Here is a 21,704-nt window from a genome sequence, read left to right on the forward strand (position 1 = left end):
TTTTTCTTTTCATCACAACACACTTCCCACAAAGTCTGGAAGTTATCTATAAGCACGATTATCTCACTTTTCAAGCCAAGTTAAGCATTTTGACACGGTGACAATAAAAAGGAACTAGGATAAAAATAAAGCTTGCATCGCTTGGAGAGCTCTAGCTGTAAAGCTTTATGTGTCTAGGGAGATGGCAGGGAAGGATGGTAAAAATACCTCATTTTTGGACGGAGGCATGGAAATCGTAAGAGAAAATGCAGAATGAGAAGTTCCAGCAAAGGTGAGAGGGAATGAGAGAGAATGAAAAGCCTTGTTATTTTAGTTGAAATGCAGAGAAAGTGAGATTAGACAGAACTCTGAGAGGATTTCTAATTCCACAGATGGCTAGGAAAAAAATAATACAAATTTGCAAGGATAGATTCTTCTGTTTAAGTCATGACTTACCGTTACAGCTTCAACCCTGAGCAAGGCTTTCTGAATATAGTATAGAAAACTCAAAAGTATGACCTGGCCTAAAGTTTTTTGTCCAATTTCCAGGGAGAAGATAATGGGTGGGGAACTGCTCTCCTTCCAGATATGGATTAACTATAGATCTCTCTGCAACCCTCACTATTCAGATAGTCCTCGACCTACAGCTGGTCACTTAACAACTGTTCAGATTTACAACAGCCTATAAAGAACCCCTGGTCATCGTAAATGGTTGCCCCTCAGTCACATGACCACACCTGGTTGCTTGGCAACCTGCCACCTTTATGACTACTCATGGCAGTCTGCGGTCACATGACTGTGATTCTCAATGATATTTTTGTTCTGGTTTCTGGCAAAAAAGATCCACTTGAATGGATTCATACTTATGACTGTTGCATTCACTTAACAACTGTGGATTCAGCTAATGGCCCTAGCATTCACTTAATAATTACCACAAAACTGGTCATAAAATAACTTCTGGTTATGTGGTGTCTCGAGTTACAACCATAAAGGCTTATGACCTGATTTTGGTTGTAAACTCAAGCACTATCTATATTTACTGATCCTCTTAGGAACTGCAATTAAGCAACTCATGGACTTGTCACACTCTCCATCTCTCGGTTAGACAAGCAATTGTTCCCATTCTTCCCAAACTAGGTACTGTATTTTTTGAAATATAAGACACACCTTTTTCCCTCAAAAAAGAGGCTGAAAATCTGGGTGCATCTTATACACTGAATACAGCATTTTCTGCCTCCCGAAACCCCGCCTCCTTCACCAAAATGGCCATGAAGAGCCTTTAGGAGGCTTTCAGAGTGCTCCTGGGGGCTGGGGAGGGCAGAAATGAGCAAAAAATGGGCCGTTTTCTGCCCAATACCCCCCACCTTGCCCCCAGGAGCACTCTTTAAGCCTCATAAAGGCTATCAATGCTTTTTTTTTGACAAAAAACTGGACCATTTTCATGAAAAACGGGCGGTTCTTTTCTCGTTTTTGGGGAGGTTTGCAGAGTGCAAAAATGTTTTTTTTTAATTTGCCTCTTTAAAATCTTGGTGCGTCTTACACTCCAGTATGTCTTATATTCCGAAAAATATGGTATCCCCCCCCCCCCCCAGTGTATTTCTCATTTTACAGGCAGTGTTTTCACCTCAATCCAGACAGGAACCAAAATGAACTGTAAATTCACAAGCCTGCTTAATTTTGCTATGGTTATGTTTTCTAGTATTTTGTATCACTGATGGAATTTTCTTTTAGTTTGTGTGTTTTAATGATCAATATTTTTTGTAAAATAAACCTTGCAGGCTACTTGTGGATATATTTCCCCAAAACACAAAATGCAACTGCAATAATAAATTGCCACCCTCATCTAAGAAAAACGTATAAGTACATTTGACATATACCACTGACTAACAGTATAGGTGATATGATGAATAGAATAATAATAGCCCCATGTAATTAAGAAGGGACGTGGTTGCTCAGTGGCTAAGATGCTAAGCTTGTCGATCAGAAAGCTCCCGTTACTTATCCCATCTTCTGCCAACCTAGCAGTTCGAAAGCATGTAAAAATGCAAGTAGAAAAATAGGAACCACCTTTGGTGGGAAGGTAACAGCGTTCTGTGCACCTTCGGTGTTGAGTCATGCCAGCCACATGACCATGGAGATGTCTTCGGACAGCACTGGCTCTTAGGCTTTCAAACAGAGATGAGCACCCCCCCCTAGAGTTGGGAACGACTAGCACACATGTGCGGGGGAACCTTTACCTTACTTATGTAATTAAGGGTTTTATAGGTGGTAATCTTTTGTAAGCTATCCAGAGTAACTGGGTAAGTGGGCAGCCATGTTTATTTTACCAATCAATCAATCACCACTCAGAATTACACCTAGAAGCCCACAGGCAGTCAATGCAGCTCATGGAAGAGTGATGTAGCATGGGCATACCAAGGTTTGCCCATAACTACCCACGCCATCACATTCTTCAAGGGTAGCTCCATGTAGCCCACATTGCAATAATCCATGTGGGAGCTGACCAAAGCAGGAGTGACCAAGAGCAAGGCCTCCTCGATCTAGGAAAGGGCACAACTGGCAAATAAGATGAAGCTCTGCAAAAGCCCTGCTGGGTATAACTGTCACCTGCTGTTCCTCATACAGGAGTTATAAGATCAGGAGGCCCCTCAGATTATGGGCCAGTCTTGTCTGGAGCAGTGAGAGAAGGAAAATATTTCGATAGGGATGGGCTGGCTGCTAAAGCAAGGTCATGGCACACACTTGAAAGTAAATCAGGAAGACTGGAATTGTGGGGGTCTGTCTGGCAAGAATGCTTATCCACAGGAAATATTCATGTGTAAAGCTTGTAGCAATTATGCGTAGTTAGGCAACTTGCAGACCTCAGCTAAAAGTTAGGGATGGCCTGGAGCAAATGAAATGTGTATTAGATAACTCCTGGGGCATTCATTAGCCAAAGTTTAGGAATAGGGACAGTTAGAGACCAATAGAACAAATTGTAGAATTTATTAGATGACATTTCTTATTATCTCACCTCATCCTGCCTTCTCCTTTAGTGAAAATGTATAAAACTTACTTAATCCTTTGTTCTTGGCCTTTTGACCAGGAACCCTTTTCCTTGGAGTACTCCAACAAAAAGCAATCAGAAAACCTGCGCCTCATGTCTGGTGTCCATCATTGGCTTCAGTACCAGGCTCAGACCCAAATTGGGGACAACAATAGCAATAGCATTTAGACTGATATACTGCTTCACAGTGCTTTACAGCCCTCTCTTAAACCTGGTTTACAGAGTCAGTTTATTGCCCCCAACAATCTGGGTCCTCATTTTACCGGCCTTGGAAGGATGGAAGGCTGAGTCAATCTTGAGCCTGGTGAGATTCGAACTGCCAAACTGCAGGCCTATTTCCCTGGCTTAGCTGATAAAGGAGGAGAGCCTGTGGCTTAGTGGCTAATATAACTGCCTAATATGTAGTACAGCCCAGGTTCGATTCCCAGTAAGGGTATGGCTAGCTGATGAGAACTAAATAGCTTGAAATAGATCTATACTAGTCTCCCTTTATCAGCACAAATGCAACATACGCACATGCACACACACACACACACACACACACGCACGCATGCCTTGTAGATAAACCACTGTTTGAACGACAAACCTCTGTGTACTGTATATTGCTCCTGGGTTGTCTCAAAATAGTAGTCACACTGTGCACATTCTGACACATTTAGACTAAGCTTCTCCACTAAGAAACTACTGGAGAACCCCCACAATAAATTGTTCTCAGATTCAGAGAGAGCAAGAAAGGCATAACAAAATAAATGGCTAAGGCTTTACAAAGCTGTCAGGAAAACCTAAGAAGGATAAAGGATGAACTCATACATTTGATTTATTTATTATACTTATATGCCACTCATGTTGCTATCTAGTGACTCAAATTTCGGACACTGCGACTCAAGCATTAATCCAGGCAATCCCTCCAATACTTTCACATACAACAAATCTTGGATCAAATGACGGGAAGGCAGAAGTCCTTGCAAACCCCAACCCAAGAAACAGCCCTACCATTTGTCACTTCCAAGAAAGCCAGTTTCATAAAGGTGCCCCCCTTTTTCCTTCTTACCTGATATTCACTCCAATCGATGTTCAAAGGCTTGGTAAGGGAGAGGGGAATACTTAAGGGGGCATCTACATAATCCTGCAAACAAATGGGAATATTCATTCATCGGGTGGTGTGACAAAACTAGCTTTAGAAAATATCAGAAACAGGAGAGTATAATTTGCTTTTGTATTACCCTTGCAATACAAAATTATATACCAGTCAGGGAAATCCAATCACATCTATGCATACTTTATGGCAAGGGATACTGCCACAAAACTTCCTCCCAAGTCCTTGGAATCTTAGTTCTGCCTTAGCATAGCATTGGTGTGCCAATACTCATGTTCCTCAGTGGCTAAGTTATCTCCCATTCTCCCCAGGGGTCCTTCTTGGCACCAATTGTTCTGGTCACCTAAACAAGGGACAGCCATCCGACAATGTCTTGCATGCCTGCTGGTTTTGACAGAAATAATGCTTTGCCTGTGCTATGATTCTTACTTGCAAGCAATGATATGGCCCACTCGTCTCCTTCATAGGCAACGAGGAGAAATCCTATGGGGTTATGGTTTCAAAAGAGTTCCTCAATGGGAAAGGCCTGATGATGATGATGATGGAGGAGGAGAACAAAGCAGCAGGAAAAGACTGAAAGCATCTAGTCTTCTGCTGGCAGCAAACACAGGACCGGGGTGGGGAGCAACCTGATAGGCACTTTCTTAGCAATGAGGCTAAACGGAATTCCATTTTGTGTATTTTTTGAGAGGTTGAGGATTGTATGGGAGGGATCATGGTGCAAAACTACTGGTACCGCATGAGAGTCTGGACAATCACTTGTCTGAAATGGTATAGGACCGGGATGGCGAACCTATGGCACGCGTGCCAAAGGTGGCATGCGGAGAGCCCTCTCTGTGGACACGTGCACTGCCGCCAGCTGCTCTTCCAGGTTTTGTCACATGCATGCGCACCGGCCAGCTGTTCTCGTCTGGGTTCCAGAGGGCCCATGTGTGCCGGCCAGCAGAACCTGGAAGAGCATGCGCACCAGTCAGCTGCTCCGACGCACGTACAAGCGCTCCAGTTTCGGCCCTCAGTCCCGAAAAGGTTAGCCATCACTGGTAGAGGGTCTCCTGCTTCAGCAGGGGGCTGGACTAAAAGACCTCCAAGCTGCCTTCCAGCTCTATTGTGATTGAGAATGAGATCGCAGGGTTATTTCATGCTTGGGAGGGATGGGGTCTAAACTCTGTTTAAAGTCTGTTCTAAACATTCTGTTTGATTCTTATTACCCTGTTTCCCTGAAAAATAATAAGATAATAAGCCCAATCGGCTTTTGAGCGCATGCACTAAAATAAGCCCTCCCCTAAAATATTGCAACGTAGCAGCAGCCATGAGGTGACCACGCTCTCCGCCTCCTGCACCTCAAAAATGATAAGACCTCCCCGAAAATAAGGCCAAGTGTTTATTTCGGGGGTCAAAAGAAAATAAGACCCTGCCTTATTTTCGGGGAAACATGGTACATATTTCAAAACTGTGGGAATGGATGCTATTTTAGCAGTTGTATCAAAAACAGCCAACATCTCAAAAGAGATGTCCAGACGTAGCTCAGAGGCGCAGGTGAAAGAAAGCCTTCTAGAGGCCTCTTGGGTTCACGTGGAGCTAGCCTTATATTAGGCAGAGCAACTGGGTCAATTCAGGTGACAAAGGTAGAGTTTTCCTGTCCACCTAAGCTAATATCTGCATGTCGCTGGCCTGGTCACGGTTCCTTGGCTGGTTGTTCTTTTCCAACAAGGCAGGGATGTTGATGACAAGCTGAGGCAAGCCAAAGTGTTCTTATGGAGTCCTAGTTTAGATACATCCCATTCAAACAGCATTCGGGCGAGTCTGTTTTGCTGCCTGGCCCGTACCTGCTTCCAGTTGAAAACCAGTCCTTCTGCTGCGTAATCCCTGTCCTTGTACTCCTTGAAAAATTCACAGCCTGTGCAAGAAGAAGAAAAAAAGGGGGGGATGGGGAGAAAGAAAAATGGAAGAAATGTAAGCTGAGGTAAAGAAGCTCCTCCGAAGGAATCACAGATCCCAGAATAAACAGTGTTAGAGCCACAGCTTGACTCTCATTAGGTATTTAGAGCAGTGCTTTTCAAACTTGGCAACTTTTAAGATGTGCGGACTGCGACTCCCAGAATTCCTCTGCCAGTACGCTGAGACTGTGGAATTCTGGGAGTTGGGATCCACCTAACTTAAAACTGCCAAGTTTGAAAGACGCTGCATTAGAACAACAATCAGCTCGACCTCTTGCAGCAAGTCAGGAAAGCGGGATGTGTTGAACAATTCTCAGCTGGAATCCAACCCCGCTGCTAAGCAGGAGCCTGAGCTAGCCAAAAGCTTCAGGAGCTTATTTTCAACTTTGCCTCCATAGCTTATGCCAGAGATCAACCGGCCGTTCTCCAGCTATTAATCCCCCTCTGAAGTTGGCACTCTGAAATTCTGACATAGAGTTGATTGCCCAGAGAGGCATTCTGGGGAAATCCTCAACACTCCGCAGGCTAAGGATTGTGGCTACAACCAATAGCAGAAGATGACCACTTAGCTGGGAATTAATTTATAGAGGTTCTGGGGATATGGCAGATTCTGTACCCCTGCTCTAAATCATATGCTCCTGGACTGTTTTATTAAATTGCTAGATAGGATTCAAGGTACAATATAGGTAGTCCTCAATTTATGATCACCACCACCACCCCTAATCTACTTCCAGAGTGCCGACATTTGCACACATCCCTGTGATCACGTGACTGCATTTCAGGCACACGTTATGGCTGGCTGCAGCGTTCCACAGTCACCTGACCATAGGCTATGACTTTTTCCCCCCGTTTCCACCTTAAAAATATCCATAGGAACACACAGATTCTTTTTAACAACCATGGTGTTTGCTTAACAATAGTCGTAAAATCAGGCCTGGTCACATGGGTGCCTCAACTTATGGCCATCATGACTTACAATGGAAATTCTAGATCCCGTTATGAAGTTGAGGACTATCTGTAATGCTTCTGAACAGAGAAGCACAAGCATAGGATGTGTGTGTGTATTGGTTTTCTGCCCCAATTCTGAGCAGGTTTTAGGTTACATTGCAACATAGTTGTATATGTTATATAGGTGAATAGAAATATAAAGTCAGACACGACAAGAGATAGGTGGACCTAGGAAGAAACAGGCTTGGATTATATAAAATGCAAAAGTTTACAGAATTGTGCCATTCTGATTCTCTCTCTCTCTCTCTTTTAAAGTTGTTTGTACAAACTTCTAATTCTTTCTCATTACATGCAAAGACCGAGGTAGTGCCTAAATGGATTCAGAGAGAGAGAGAGAGAGAGAGAGAAAATTATCATTTTTTTAAAAAAAAACCTTCCAACCTAGTTACTTGGTAATTTCAAAACCATGCTCTGGAAGGCAACTTCATCCACGGCTTGATGTAACTTTAATTGGAATATTCCCTCTGTGGGCTCTCATCCATTAAAAGACAACGAGTGTTTATGTGCTCATTTTTCCCATGTGACACCTCCCAAGGAACATCTCATAAATGCATAAGGACTTTCCAGGTCAGTATTTCTTAGCCAGAATTTCCTGGCAGCGTTTAGCTCCTTGGACTGTGATTCACTGCAGTGAGATCAGCTTCGGGAAGAGCCAAGAGGAAAGGGGAAACCCATTTTCAGCATTGCGTTGAGAAGCCAAACCAAATCCTCCGGTTGTATATTACCCTTGCCCGCTACACTAATTTTCAACCTCATTTACTTTCTAATGAGGCTTCCAAAAGCGCCGAGGCGGAAAAGGCAAACCACACCCCACATCTGAGATAAATATTGTTCAGACACAATGATCCATCTTATCTTTTGATGGAGGAATCTATTAATTGGGGAGAGCCCATTTCAGAAATAAACAAAATAAGAGTCCTTTAACCAGGTGAAAAGTTGCAACTAATGTTCCCGATGAACAGTGGATAAGTGGCAGTTGTTAAGTTATATGAAAGCTGGCTTGGGGACTTACAGCTGGTCACTCTATCTCAGTCAGGCTAACCTCAAAGGGTTGTTGTGGGTAAAATAGGAGGAGAAAGAAAGAGTATGTCTGCTGCCTTAAACCAACGACCCTCAATTCGAAGTGGGCACCAGGGAGGTTTTTCCATGGTTTTCCGGAGAAAGCGTGGTTTCACGTGCTGTGTGCATACCGGAGAGGGCGCTCGCTTGTTTGCATGGCCCGGTTTCTGGAACCCTGGTCTAGGTGGCATCTGGCTCAACAGTAGTAACTGCAAGAGGGATCTTGGAGTCTTAGGGGACAACCATTTAAATATGAGCCAGAAGTGTGCAGCAGCAGCTAAAAAAAGCCAATGCAATCCTAGGCTGCATTAACAGAGGGATAGAATAAGAGCCGCAGGGGTGCAGTGATTAGAGTGCAGTATTGCAGGCTATGTCTGCTGATCACTGGCTGCCAGCAGTTTGGCAAATCGAATCTCACCAGGCTCAAGGTTGACTCAGCCTTCCATCCTTCCGAGGTGGGTAAAATGAGGACCCAGATTGTTGGGGGGCAATAGGCTGACTCTGTAAACTGCTTAGAGAAGGCTGTAAAAGCACTATGAAGCAGTATATAACTCTAAGTGCTATTGCTATCAAGATCACATGAAGTGTTTGAGAGGTGGGGCAGGCATTGCGATGGTACAATGCACGATCTTGAAGTTCCAAGATCGGCGTCGATATCTCTGCTGCTGGATGGTCCTTTTGGACCTAAACCATCCCATAGAGATGGTGATAGAAAAGGGCACATCCTGCTGATCCCAGGGACACTGCAAAGTCCCTGGGATCTGCTAAACTTGGTTACAACCACACTTGGAATACTGCAACAGGTTTTGGTCACCACAATGTAAAAAAAAAAAAGATGTTGAGACTCTGGAAAGAGCACAAAGCAGAGCAACAAACATGATTAGGGGGCAGGCAGCTAAACATGTGAAGAATGCTTGGAGGAATTGAGTATGTCTAATCTGGTGAAAAGAAGGAATACGAAGTGACATGATAGCAGTCTTCCAATATCTAAGGCAGTAGCCCCCAAACATTGAGGCATCAGGAACCGGTTCTGTGGAGAGAGGTTTTTCTGCAGACCGGAGGGGGCGTGGTTTCGTGTTCTGCCTGCATCCCGCGGATGGGGCTTCGCTTGTTTGTGTGGCCCGGTTTCTGGCATGCTGCAGACTGGTGTTGATCCACAGACCGGGGATTTAACAATAAAGGTGGGACTAAAAAAAACTTATTTAAAGCCTGAAATATAGTTTCACATGAAGATTAAAAACTATATAGGTAGTATTTGACTTACAACAGTTTGTTTAGTGACCGTTCAAAGTTACAGCGGCACTGAAAAAAGTGACGTATGATCGTTTTTCAGAGTTATGACTTTTGCAGCATCCCCACAGTTGTGTGATCGATATTCAGATGTTTGGCAGCTTGTTCATATTTATGACTGTGGCTGGGTCCCAAGGTCATGTGATCCCCTTTGGTGGCCTTCTGACAAGCAAAGCCAATGGGGAAGCCAGATTCACTTAACAAACGATATACTAACTCATCAACTGCAGTGATTCACTTAACAACTGTGGCAAGGAAGGTCATAAAATGGGGGTGAAACTCACTTAACAGATGTCTCACTGAACAAGATAAATTTTGGACTCAATTGTGGTCGTAAGTCAAGGACTACCTGTACAATACTTAGCATCTTCTAGTCTTTTGCCTTGAGTCTCTGAAATATCTTCTATTCCCAATTTATCTAAAAAGTACCAAAATCAATTATTTTGCTATTGCCCAAATTTTAATATATTGCTCCAACCTACCTGGGTAGGGGATGGAAAGGAGAGTGAAGTCAGCATACCGCTGTGCTTTATCCACTTTCTCAGAAGATGTCACACTGAAAGAGAAAAGGATATGCACTGTGTGGGGGTGAAATTCTTTCGCAATATCTGGCAAAAGCGCATTAATATTATGGAGCCACTACACCTAGAAATTCTGGGTCTATTTTCTTTTATACATTTGCGAAGCTTAACTACATTTTCTGGCTGTCAACAATTAAGGCTGTAAGACAGTGTCTGTAGTCAGTTCTCTCTCGCAACCCTCTAAATAAATGGGGCCTTTATTTCTGTGAGATGTGGACAACAACAATATATCATCATCTAGGAACCTTACATTATTTTATTTTTCCCCCACCCCTCTCCATAGATTTTTAGCGCAGCAATCAAGATGACTTCCTGCCTTTTATCCTCACAAATGAGATGGGCAACAGCACTTTGCCCGCAGTCAACAAATGAGGACAGTTTGTGGTAGAATAGGAATTTAACAGAATAACAGAATTGGAGGCGACCTTCTAGTCCAACCCCCTGCTCAAGCGGGAAACCCGATACCATTTCAGACAAATGACTGTCCAATCTCTTTGAATCTAGTTATCATTGAGGCCGAAGCCCAGCTCTAAGTTGTGAGTGAAGAGATTGGACAACCATTTGTCTGAAATGGTACAGGGTTTCCTGCTTGAGCAGGGGGTTGGACTAGAAGACCGCCCAAATCCCTTCCAATTCTGTTAGCATTCTTCAGCTGGAGGAATGTGGCTCAAAATTTCCCTGATGCATCTGGAGTACATCATGCACAGGTGCTTACTTCAATCCAAACTTCACTTTTTTGTTCTCCACCATCAGGTCACAGATGTACGCAACTGACAGATACCGCAAGAGCTTGATGTCATGACCTCGGACTTTGTCGAAGAGTTGTGAGTCTGCATTTCTGAAATGAAGGCAAAATGAGGCTTAATGGGAGATCAAGGGATTCTAGGAACCTCACATCCCCGAACTTCTATGAAGTATTAGCATCGCATTATAAAGCCTTGGTAAGATCACATCTGGAATACTGCATTCAGTTTTAGTCACCACATTACAAAAAAGATGTTGAGACTTTGGAAAAAGTGTGAAGAAGAGCAACTAGGATGATTAAAGGCCTGGAGGCTAAAATGTATGAAGAAGGGTTGCAGAATTTGGGTATGGCCAGTCTAGAGAAAAGAAGAACTTAGGGGGGACATGATAGCATTATTCCAGTATTTGAGAGGCTGCCACAAAGAAGAGGAGGGGGTCAACTTATTTTCCAAAGCACTAGAGGGCAGGACAAGAAACAATGGATGGAAACTGATCAAGGAGAGAAGCAACTTGGAATTGAGGAGAACCTTCCTAATAGTGAGGACAATTAACCAGTGGAATAGCTTGCCTTCAGATGTTGTGGGTGCTTCATCACTGGTGGTTTTTAAGAAGAAACTGGACAGCCACTTGTCTGAAATGGTACAGAATCCCCCGGTTGAGCAGGGGGGCTGGACTGGAAGACCTCCACATCTCTATTCTGATTGAGTCCTGAAAATCCCATTCATTTCAAGATGTTTTTTTGCAAGGGAGGTGGCTCAAGAGATGGCATCCAGCTCAGGACTAAGGCATTTGAAGTTCTCTATATAAATGGGTTAAAATAAGGGGTAAAGAACTAGGGAGAAAGACATGCTAATAAACATAATAAATCTGGACAATTTGATGGTTTGGATACATACAACAGCTCCCCAATTCACCTCTCAAACTGGAGCATTATTGTCCCAGTAGTTGGAAAGTCCAAAAAAAAAGCTCTTCAACCGCTTCAAAAAAATCACTCTCTACAGAATCAGATTGGAAGGAAAGCCAAGCAAGATAAACTATTAAGTGACATTAATCACCTCAACCATGCTGGCTGGAGAATTTTGGGAATTGAAGTCCACAATTATTGAAGTTGCCAAGGTTGGACACCCCTGGTATACAGAGAAGAATTTTAAGTGCTTAATCTACATTTATGACCTAACATAACAATACTTTATGGATTGTGTAAAACACTTTATTCTTGACTGAGAAATTTTAGGTTTTTTTGAGATCTCAGTGCAAATTCAAATTTATCATTTTTTTAAAAAAGAAATCTGCCACAAACTACCTTGAGTATCTTCAAGAACTTCTTTTGAAGTTAAAATAAAATAGAAATTTTAAAAATCTGCCATAAACTACTTTGAGCATCTTCAAGAACACCTTTTGAAGTTAAAATAAAATAGACATTAAATAAAATTCACAGCAATGCTGTAAGAATTTTATCCTATGGTCTACAGAGTCTTGGCTCTACTTATCTCTCCTGATAGCCCCTAATTTTATTTATTTATCACATTTTTTTGAACTGCTCATCCCCCTCACAGAGGGAGGCCCAATAAAATACTTATATAACTAGTTATATAACAGGACAATGGCTATTGCTTCAACTACCATCTTCTGAAGTTCTAGGAATCTTTTTAATTGTTTTGCACTGGCACAACAGAGATTCAGGAGATATAACCATTAATTACTGCCCCTGCAATTCCAGGCTATCAAAAGAAACTTTTTGATGAGTTTGAGTTGGAGAGAGAGAGGGAGGGAGGGAGGGAGGGAGGAAGGGACGGAGGGAGATAGGGAGGGAAAGAGGGAGGGAGGGAGAGAGAGACAGAGAGACAGAGAGTGACAGAGAGAGAGGACAAAGAGAGAGACAGAGAGAGACAGAGAGAGTGACAGAGAGCACGACAGAGACAGAGACAGAAAGAGAGAGAGAGAGACAGAAAGAGAGAGAGAGAGAGAGGTGGAGAGAGAACGACAGAGAGAGACAGAGAGACAGAGACAGAAAGAGAGAGACAGAGACAAAGAGAGACAGAAAGACAGAGACAGAGACAGGGAGAGACAGAGAGACAGAGACACAGAAAGAGAGAGAGACAGACAGAGAGAAACAGAAAGAGAGAGACAGAGAGACAGAGACACAGAAAGAGAGACAGAAAGAGAGAGAGAGAGACGGAGAGAGCGTGACAGAGAGCGTGACAGAGACAGAGACAGAAACAGAAAGAGACGGAGAGACATACATAGAGAAAGCAGAAAGAGACAGAGAGACAGAAAGAGAGAGAGACAGACACAGAGAGACAGAAAGAGAGACTCAGAGAGAGAGACAGAGAGAGAAAGCGAGAGAGACAGAAAGAGACAGAGAGAGACAGACGGAGAGACAGAGAGACAGAAAGAGAGAGAGACAGACACAGAGACAGAAAAGGAGAGAGAGGGGGGAGAGAAAGAGACAGAGAGACGGAGACACAGAAAGAGACAGAGGCAGAGACACAGAGAGACAGAAAGAGACAGAGAGAAAGAGGGTGACACAGAGTGACAGAGACAGAGAGAAAGAGAGAGACACAGAGAGAGAGAGAAAGGGAGAGAGAGAGAAAGAGAGAGACAGAGACACAGAGAGAGACAGAAAGAGAGACTGAAGGAGAGAGACAGAGACACAGAGAGAGAGAGACAGAGCACTGAGGAAAGAAGTCAGAATCTGATATACAACATATCAGCACAGAAAACAAACAGACCTTAAAGCAGAGTCCTCTTCTGACAAGTCTTCTGTATCTGCCCAGGGATCATCTGAACCACCTATAGCCATAAAAAAGGAAGACAAAAGCAAGTTAGCAGTCACAGCAATGCTTGCGATGAATTATAGCAACTATGGTTTGGGACTGAGAAAGTTCTTTTTATGATGTAGTATTTTTCCTAGATAGTTTCAGACTTCCCATCAGTTAAGCATAATAAACAGTCCAAATGGACTTGCTATGGTGAATGAGTCAAGTGAGATCGTCAGGGCTATCCCAACGAGCAGTTTTTTTCAACCTTAGCGACTTTAAAAAGTCTGGACTTCAACTTCCAGAATTCCCCAGCCGGCATGGTTGGCTGAGGAGTTCTGGGAGTTGAAGTTCATAAAGAGGCCACATTTAGAGACCCCTGCCGTAGAAGAGTCTTATTGGGCCATCCCATGAAGCCAATGAAATAAACTTGGTTGGGTTTTGTTTTTGATGCAAAAGATCACCAAATGGCTAAATCCTGGAGTCTCTTTATGCATTCCAGGAATTTGGTTTTCATCTTGAACTAACCAGTGACTATTTACATATAAACATTGCGTGCATTAACCTATGATTTGTTTTAACTTAATGAATGCACAACAGTAAACATTAAACCATATTTACAAGCCAGAGGGCCTGGATTTATACATAACACTAACTCAAACCTAGCAACCCATATTATTATGACTTCTTCCTCCAAGCTTAAAGGAGCAACCCCTACTAATTTCCACAGATGCTCCATTTCTCTTCAAAGTGCATCATCACCAGTAAAACTACATCTCCCACAAACCTCCCTTCCCTTACCTGAGAAAATGTAGTTGTATCCTGTTCGCCCATAAAGTTCTCCCCACCCTGCCAGTGTGGCTGATCGGCATATATGCTGGGGAGACAAAGACCAATAACAGTACAAAGATACAGCAATGGACTCTATTCCCTCAGGCTTATTGAACTATCCCAAATCAAAATGGAGCTGCGAATACAGTTTTACAGAGGAATTATTGAGTCTGTCATCTGCACCTCTATAACTGTCTGGTTTGGTTCTGCAACCCAACAAGACAGACACAGACTTCAGAGGATAATCAGAACTGCAGAAAAAACAATTATTGCCAACCTGCCTTCCATTGAGAACCTGTGAAAATATTTACAGACCCCTCACATCCTGGACAAAAATTGTTTCAACTCCTACCCTCAAAACTATACTCTAGAGCACTGCACACCAAGACAACTAGACATAAGAACATTTTTTTCCCAAACGCCATCACTCTGCTAAACAAATAATTCCCTCATCTCTGTCAAACCATTCACTTACTATTACTATTAGTCTGCTCATCATTCCTATCACTCATCTCCTCCCACTTATGACTGCAGGACTGTAACTTTGTTGCTTGTATACTTATGATTTATATTGATATCGATTGTTTCCTGATTGCTTATTTGTACCCTATTACTATCATTAAGTGCTGTACCTTATGATTCTTGATGAATGTATCTTTTCTTTTATGTATACTGAGAGCATATGCACCAAAGATAAATTCCTTGTGTGTCCAATCACACTTGGCCAATTTGTCTGAAATGGTATAGTTTCCTGCTTGAGCATGGGGTTGGACTAGAAGACCTCCATGGTCCCTTCCAACTCTGCTATTCTATTCCATTCCATTCTAATTTTGCTCTGGGGCCTTCTTGCTAGATGGTTGCAGAGTTTACAAGACGGGTTTCATTCCTTACTGCAGTAACCCCAGTGCAGAGTTCCCGCACTTCCTTCCCATTCTCCCACACAATCGCTCTTAACAGCGCTCTCTTAATGCTTATCAACTCATTATCTTTAATGAAGATTATCTCATTTAAGAAACAGTGGGAATGTTGGGAAAAAGTAGTACTAAAGTTCTTAGTTTTGTAAGAAGAAGCTACCCTAAAACTACGGTAACTATATTCAGACAAGTCTCTTGCACTTTAGAAGGATTTTAACCAACTCTGGAGCAATGATAAATAAGATCTCAAGTCTATGGAGATTCTCAATCATCTAGGCCATGGTTGTCCCAAAGGTGCTTTTTTTTACATGAGGCAACAACTGGACTTTCTGATTTTTTTTCTTTGAAGACAACTTCAAAGAAAAAGCAGAAAGTCCAGGTGCCTCTTATAAAAAGCACCTGTGGGAAAAGATATCAAGGCATGAAAAGCTAATGGGAAAAGGAGTTGAAGCTGAGTGGAAGTTTCTAAAGAAGAAGATATAGGTGATCCTTAACTCATGGTCAGTCGCTTAAGGATTGTTCACATTTACGACGGTCACGAAACTGGTGCTTTATAAAGCACCCCCTGGCCATTTTAAATGGACACGTTGCACTGTTCCCCCCCTGGTCACATGATTGCATGTGAGTCCCTCAATTTACAACCATAACAGCTTATTTCTGAGCCCAATGGTGTACGTAAGTCGAAGACTATCTTCATTATAATTACACCAGCAAACAATTCTAGCAAGGAACAAAATGGAACACCAGCTTTGGGGGGGGGGGGGGAGGCGGGGAGCCCCAATGTGGCTACACCACCAAAAGCTTATATTTAAAATCTGAGCGGAGAAAATAAGATCCCTGGAGGAGAAATGGGAAACAGGCCAGGTCACAGAGGTATAGAGTATAGAGCGGAAGCCCAAAACTGCAAGGAGAATGCCAGGGAAAGGTCCAAGCTCAGAATGAGATGAGGTTAATTAAGGAAATGATAAATAAATATGAAAGGCTTCTTGACAAGAAAAGTGGAAGAGAGAGAACCATCTCTTCAGTAAAGGCAGCAAATGTTAACAAGTAAGGAAAAACTCTGAGCCACCTGATGTAGGTCTTCTAAAACAAAACACCCAAAAAACACCCTGACCGATCCATCCCCAATAAAACCCCTCCATGTGCCCCACCACCAAATTATGACAAGCTGAAGGCTTAAAATGAGAGAAGGGCAGGTTTCCTCTCCTGCCTCTCTGAGGGCATCTTCAGGTGGTGAGAATAAGCAGGAAGGTCTCTCTCTCTCACACACAGAAGGTCCTGGCTAATTTTCAGCCCTCCTCATAGTCAGTCCAGCAAAGGCTGCCATGACCCAACTCTTCAAAGGCAGAAGCAATCAGGGTGGATTCGATTTAAATCAAGTCGGTTTAAATCATCATTTTGAAAGAGCAACTGTCATCTCTGTCCCACAGCGGCTCTTCCTCTGACCCACTGCTGACTCACCGACAGCCCCAATATTGCAGAATATACAGCTCCATAACTAAGGTCCCTTTCATTCTGAATAAACTAAATTATTAATGTATCTTAAATAGAAAATGATCTTTGAATAGATTTTTACTCCAAAAGTATTTTATTAAAATAAATTTGATAAAAATAAAAAATGACTTAAATCAAAAAATATGATTTAAATCAAAAAATATGATTTAAATCAAAAAATCCAATTTAAATAAAAAATCCAATTTAAATAAAAAAAATCCGATTTAAATTTTTAAAATCGAATTTAAATAAAAAAGGTGTTTTAAATAAAAAATCCGATTTAAATTAAAAAATCTGATTTAAATTTTAAAAATCCGATTTAAATTTTAAAAATCGAATTTAAATAAAAAATCTGATTTAAATAAAAAATCCAACTTAAATAAAAAAATCCAATTTAAATAAAAAATCTGATTTAAATAAAAAAATCCAATTTAAATAAAAAAATCCAATTTAAATTTAAAAAATCCGTTTTGAATCAAAAGACTTTTTTTTTAAAAAAATTAAATTTAAACCTCATTGATTTTTATGCACCCTGGAGGTGATCTAGGGAAGGCGTACAGGATACGCACAGCTTTACCTTGCCCTTGTAGAGGATAACGGGGCAGACAAACCGGCCTCTACATCGGGCCATTTTACTGCGGTGGATCAGGTCTTGCAGCTTGCTAATCTGGACGGTGCTTTCAAACCTGTGGGGAGCAAAGCAGTTCATTAGTTGTACGGGCATCCTTTGGAATGAGGAGGGATGCGTCATGTGAAGGCATGCAAATTCCTACCTGGGCATTTGGCATCATCAGCCTTCCATAGCTTGGCTGCTTTGGTTTGTCCCTTCTGAAGCCAATAGTTTGAGAGAAGGGAGAGAAGGACTCGCTTTGTGAAACAACCTCCTGCTTTTGCAAACTTTGTGGCCATAAGAGAGGCACCCGTACGAAGTGTAGGTTGTGTTATAGAAGTGTACAAGCATATTCTGGCCTCCAAAGGGAAAGACAATGTTTTAAAGTTTGGTTTCACATAGCTTTTTGGACCTAGGCTTCCCAAGAGCATGAAGCAAACCCCTTGTTTCGACAAAAAACCCTTTTATTAATTTACTGTGAATTCTGCTCATTCACATCTAGCAAAGTCTTTCAAGGGAGGATTTACAGTCACAGACCTTATCTGGCTTGGAGAGCTGCCAGGCTGATATCTGCAAAACTTAGCAAGGAGTCTCTGAGGATCACAAACCAATTAAGCAAACTAATTGTCTCCTGCAAACTCCACTCCCCTTTCGCTCCTTTTTTATTTCCTCTGGGAGGGGCCATTCATCGTCCACCTATGGCCTTACTCCCAAGATGACTCCTGTTCTTTAGCTGTTCCCTTCGTCTGGCAACTCTGCACATGCACACACTGGGAACAGGCTCCAGCTGTTCCTCTGCCTCTCTGATGTCTGACTCCAAAGGCAGCTGATAACTGGCATACTGCTCTGGCCCCCTCTCTGCCTCCAAGACAGAGCCCTCATCAGAGCCTTCTCCAGACTCCATGTTCCTCCCCCATCTCCTCACTGTCCGAATCTACTGCCAGCTCCACTGGCGGGCCACAACACTAACTAGTTTTATTCTCCCCCCCCCCAGCTGAAATCCATTTAAAAATGAAAATATGTGTACACATTCCTCTGAAAAGATTCCCTTTTTACACAGGCTCTCTTCTGACATGTCTATTTTTGGAACTGCAAACCACATTACAAAAAAAATGGAGAAAAGTAGATTTGGTGATACAAGGATGTTGCTTTTATACTTCTCCAGGTCTTGTCAGAGGGCAGGATAAAAATGGAAAATGACATAAATAATTCTGCTCATCAGGTTCAACAGAGGAGGTCGAAATATTCAGGGCTGTGAATGTTCAAGAGACAAGGCAGCAAGGCTCCCAAAATCACTTTTAGCCACTTTTAAACCATGCTGTCTTTAGAAATCACGTTCTTTTCCCTGCACAAAGGACTGGGGGCCCCAAAGGCTGACATTGAGGAAAACGTTTGCATCTTCTTCAGCATGGAAGTTTAATCAAGGAAACATGATGTCGGAATGAGTTGCTTGGTGTCACCCCTTCCATGTTTCAGAAATAAAAGACGGTGCTTCAAATGGAGTCCTAGTGGACAACCATTTAAATATGAGCCAGCAGTGTGCACCAGGCACAGAAACAAAACCAGAGGAAACCCACACTACACGGTTAATCTCACATATAGCCTCCGAAACAGCCAAAACCTTAGAATAAACAAAGATGTTACTTACTCTGGTTAATCTGGATAACACAGAGGGAATCCTGGACACCTGACAAACTCTCAATGAAATCAGATTTAAGGCTGTGCAATAACTGTATGCTATATATTCCGTGATGGTGAACCCACAGCACATGTGCCACAGGTGGCATGTGGAGCCATTTCTGAAGGCATGCAAGGCATTGTCCTATCAGCTCCAGCATGCCAGCTAATTTTCGGCCTTGATTTTTGGCTGTTTTTCACCCTTCGGAGGCTTTCACCCTTCGGAGGCTTCTCCAGCCTCTGGAGGGACAAAAACGGCTCAACAGGCAACCCGGAAGTCCGTTCCCGAACTTCCGGTTTGCGTATTGGGCCGTTTTTGCTGTCCACAGGCTCCTAGAAAGCCTCTGGAGGCTGGGGAGGGTGAAAAATGGACCTACCGGACTCACCAGAAGTCGGAAAATGGGCCGTTTCCGGTCTCCAGAGGGGCCGTTTCACCCTCTCCAGGTTCCAAGAAAGCCATGCGTCCATATGCAGGGGGTCATGCTTGCATGCAATAGCGCGCACTTGTGTGCTTTTGGCACCCAAGCCAAAAAAGGTTCTCCATCACTGCTATACAATCCTAATCTGACTCTGGACTAAATCCAACTCAGAAATGAAAATTTCCTTCTTCCTCTGTCACTTTTTTTGCAGTCTTCAATTCTCCCAAATTCAGATATGAGGGAACTTGATTCACCAACAGAGTATTTACCATCATCAGAATTTTGAATTCAACCCTTTGTCTTGAAATTGGCCTGCACAACTGGCTGAAATGAATGTTTCCTTCTACTGACCGCACAGAAGCAACACAGAAATTTGTGCAACTGTTACAAAAGGCCGAAGAACTGATGGATTGCTCCCCATGGGGCATAAGAACGTACTCAATCATTTATTCTTATTCAAGGGAAATAAATATTTTTAATGTTTTATTCAAGTTATGGGATCAATTTATAGGGCCACTCTGGGCAGCCAGCATCACATTAAAAGTACATTCGGCCCTTTTTCTGTTTTAGATAAGATATTGGAGTGGAAGCAAAGTACAGATTGACTATGACAGCTTGCCGGGTGATTATTTATATGCTACATGTTGCTACGATTTGGGTCAGGAAGAACCCTCTTCTTTAGCCTTCGGCGGAAGTACTTTCGTCTGTGGGATTATTTAAAAAAATTAAAGTACATTCTAGAACAGTGGTTTTTTAACCTCAGCAACTTTGAGGTGTGTGGACTTCAACTTTCCCAGGAATTTCCCAGGATTAGGGAAACCTGGGAGTTGAAATCCACACACTTTAAAAAGGATAGGAAACACTGTTCTAGTGTTGTAATGCATTCTAGTGCCAAGCCATTAGGTTTACAAAAAGTTGCAACTTAGCACTCTAAATTACACTTGGAAATGCACCAGCCATTCCTGGAGGGCCATTAAAGTGGCTTCAGAGAAATATCTGGCCAGTTCCTCTTTCACTTCTCTTCAGGCTAGATATACAAATTTGGCTTCAAAGCAAGGAACAAACAGCAATTGGGGAACTGAGAAAATTTGGTGTGTGTTTTCTTTTCATCGTGTTGCAGCTATTTCTACATGGTTTAAAATTTCAAAAACTTGCCTCCTCTTTTGTGAAATGTTGGATAGACTCTAAGAAAAAGGATTGGCTACTACCATATGGTTTTTTTCCCCCTTCATCGGGCAACATGGTTCTTTTTTTAAAAAAATAATAATTTTATTTTAATTGCATATTTTTAGATGCCTCCACAGAAAGGCAATATATGCATGTATAAATCAACATCTGTTAGGTGAAGTTCAACCTTCAACCCTGAAATAAGTGTACAGATCTAGTGTTTTCCTGCAAAAACTAACATCAATATTTGAAAAAAAATATTAGTTGTGGAGCGTTTCATACAGCACAGCTGCAATTTTTCACCCGGCTGTGGTAAAAGAGGCAGACAAGCCACCTGCAAGGCCTAGAGATGCCAAGAATACCAATCCTTTTGAACTTGCGGTTTCTAGAGGCACAAAGAAGTCTACCATTTTTCAACCTAAAGTGGCGTTTCTCAATCTTAGTATCCTGAAGATGTCTGGACCAACTCCCAAAATTCCTCTGCCAGCATTCTGACTGGTGAGTTCTGGGACTTGAAGTCCATACATCTTCAAGTTTCTAAGATTGAGAAATACTGGCCTCTCATGGACTGTTCCTCCAACATAGTTTGTTGTGACTTGTAAGTGACAACTCTGAAAAAAGGGCACATTTTGCACTGCAAAGTATTAGGAAAGAAGTGGAAAAATGAACCTCATACTGTTTAGAGTGCTGTGCGTTTTTCTAGTCACTACACATCGAATATTATACAAAGGCCCTAGTGAGTAACATCACATTTACAACTTAGGTTTTTTTTATTCAGATAAGGTAGAATATGATAGAGGTGTCAAAGACAGGAAGAAAAATTTTCCCTCTTTTCTGAAAACACTAGATGTGGGATTCATCTGACATGAAGATGAATCATATCAGGTAGAGGTTTGGGACAGAAAGAAAGTGGTTTACTGACGGAAGAGTGTAGCTCAGGATTGAACTGTGGGGTCCTTGGTGTTTTCTGGGCTCACCCATGCTCAGAAACACACCTTTCTATGGGGTCCTTAATGCTCTCTGAGCTTGGTGGTTTTCTTGCAGATGTTTTGTTACCAAACGAGATATCATTCGCACTTGTGACATCAGTGCA

The 21,704-nt window shown here is 42.3% G+C and overlaps 1 protein-coding gene across 3 annotated transcripts in view; it reads right to left on the minus strand.

The window, feature by feature from the left end:
- Nucleotides 1-21,704, minus strand: part of MTMR14 (myotubularin related protein 14) — a 119,900-nt gene that overhangs the window by 89,275 nt on the left and 8,921 nt on the right. For all 3 annotated transcript variants that reach the window (XM_032210239.1, XM_032210240.1, XM_032210238.1), the window contains exons 3-9: nt 17,316-17,424; nt 14,301-14,376; nt 13,473-13,533; nt 10,712-10,834; nt 9,898-9,971; nt 5,948-6,018; nt 4,077-4,151 (exon numbers count right to left, since the gene is read on the minus strand). In XM_032210239.1, the coding sequence (XP_032066130.1) occupies nt 4,077-4,151; nt 5,948-6,018; nt 9,898-9,971; nt 10,712-10,834; nt 13,473-13,533; nt 14,301-14,376; nt 17,316-17,424 (589 nt within the window). The remainder of the gene's footprint in view (nt 1-4,076; nt 4,152-5,947; nt 6,019-9,897; nt 9,972-10,711; nt 10,835-13,472; nt 13,534-14,300; nt 14,377-17,315; nt 17,425-21,704) is intronic.

Source organism: Thamnophis elegans, chromosome 2, assembly GCF_009769535.1.
Source record: "Thamnophis elegans isolate rThaEle1 chromosome 2, rThaEle1.pri, whole genome shotgun sequence".
Classification (NCBI taxonomy): domain Eukaryota; kingdom Metazoa; phylum Chordata; class Lepidosauria; order Squamata; family Colubridae; genus Thamnophis; species Thamnophis elegans.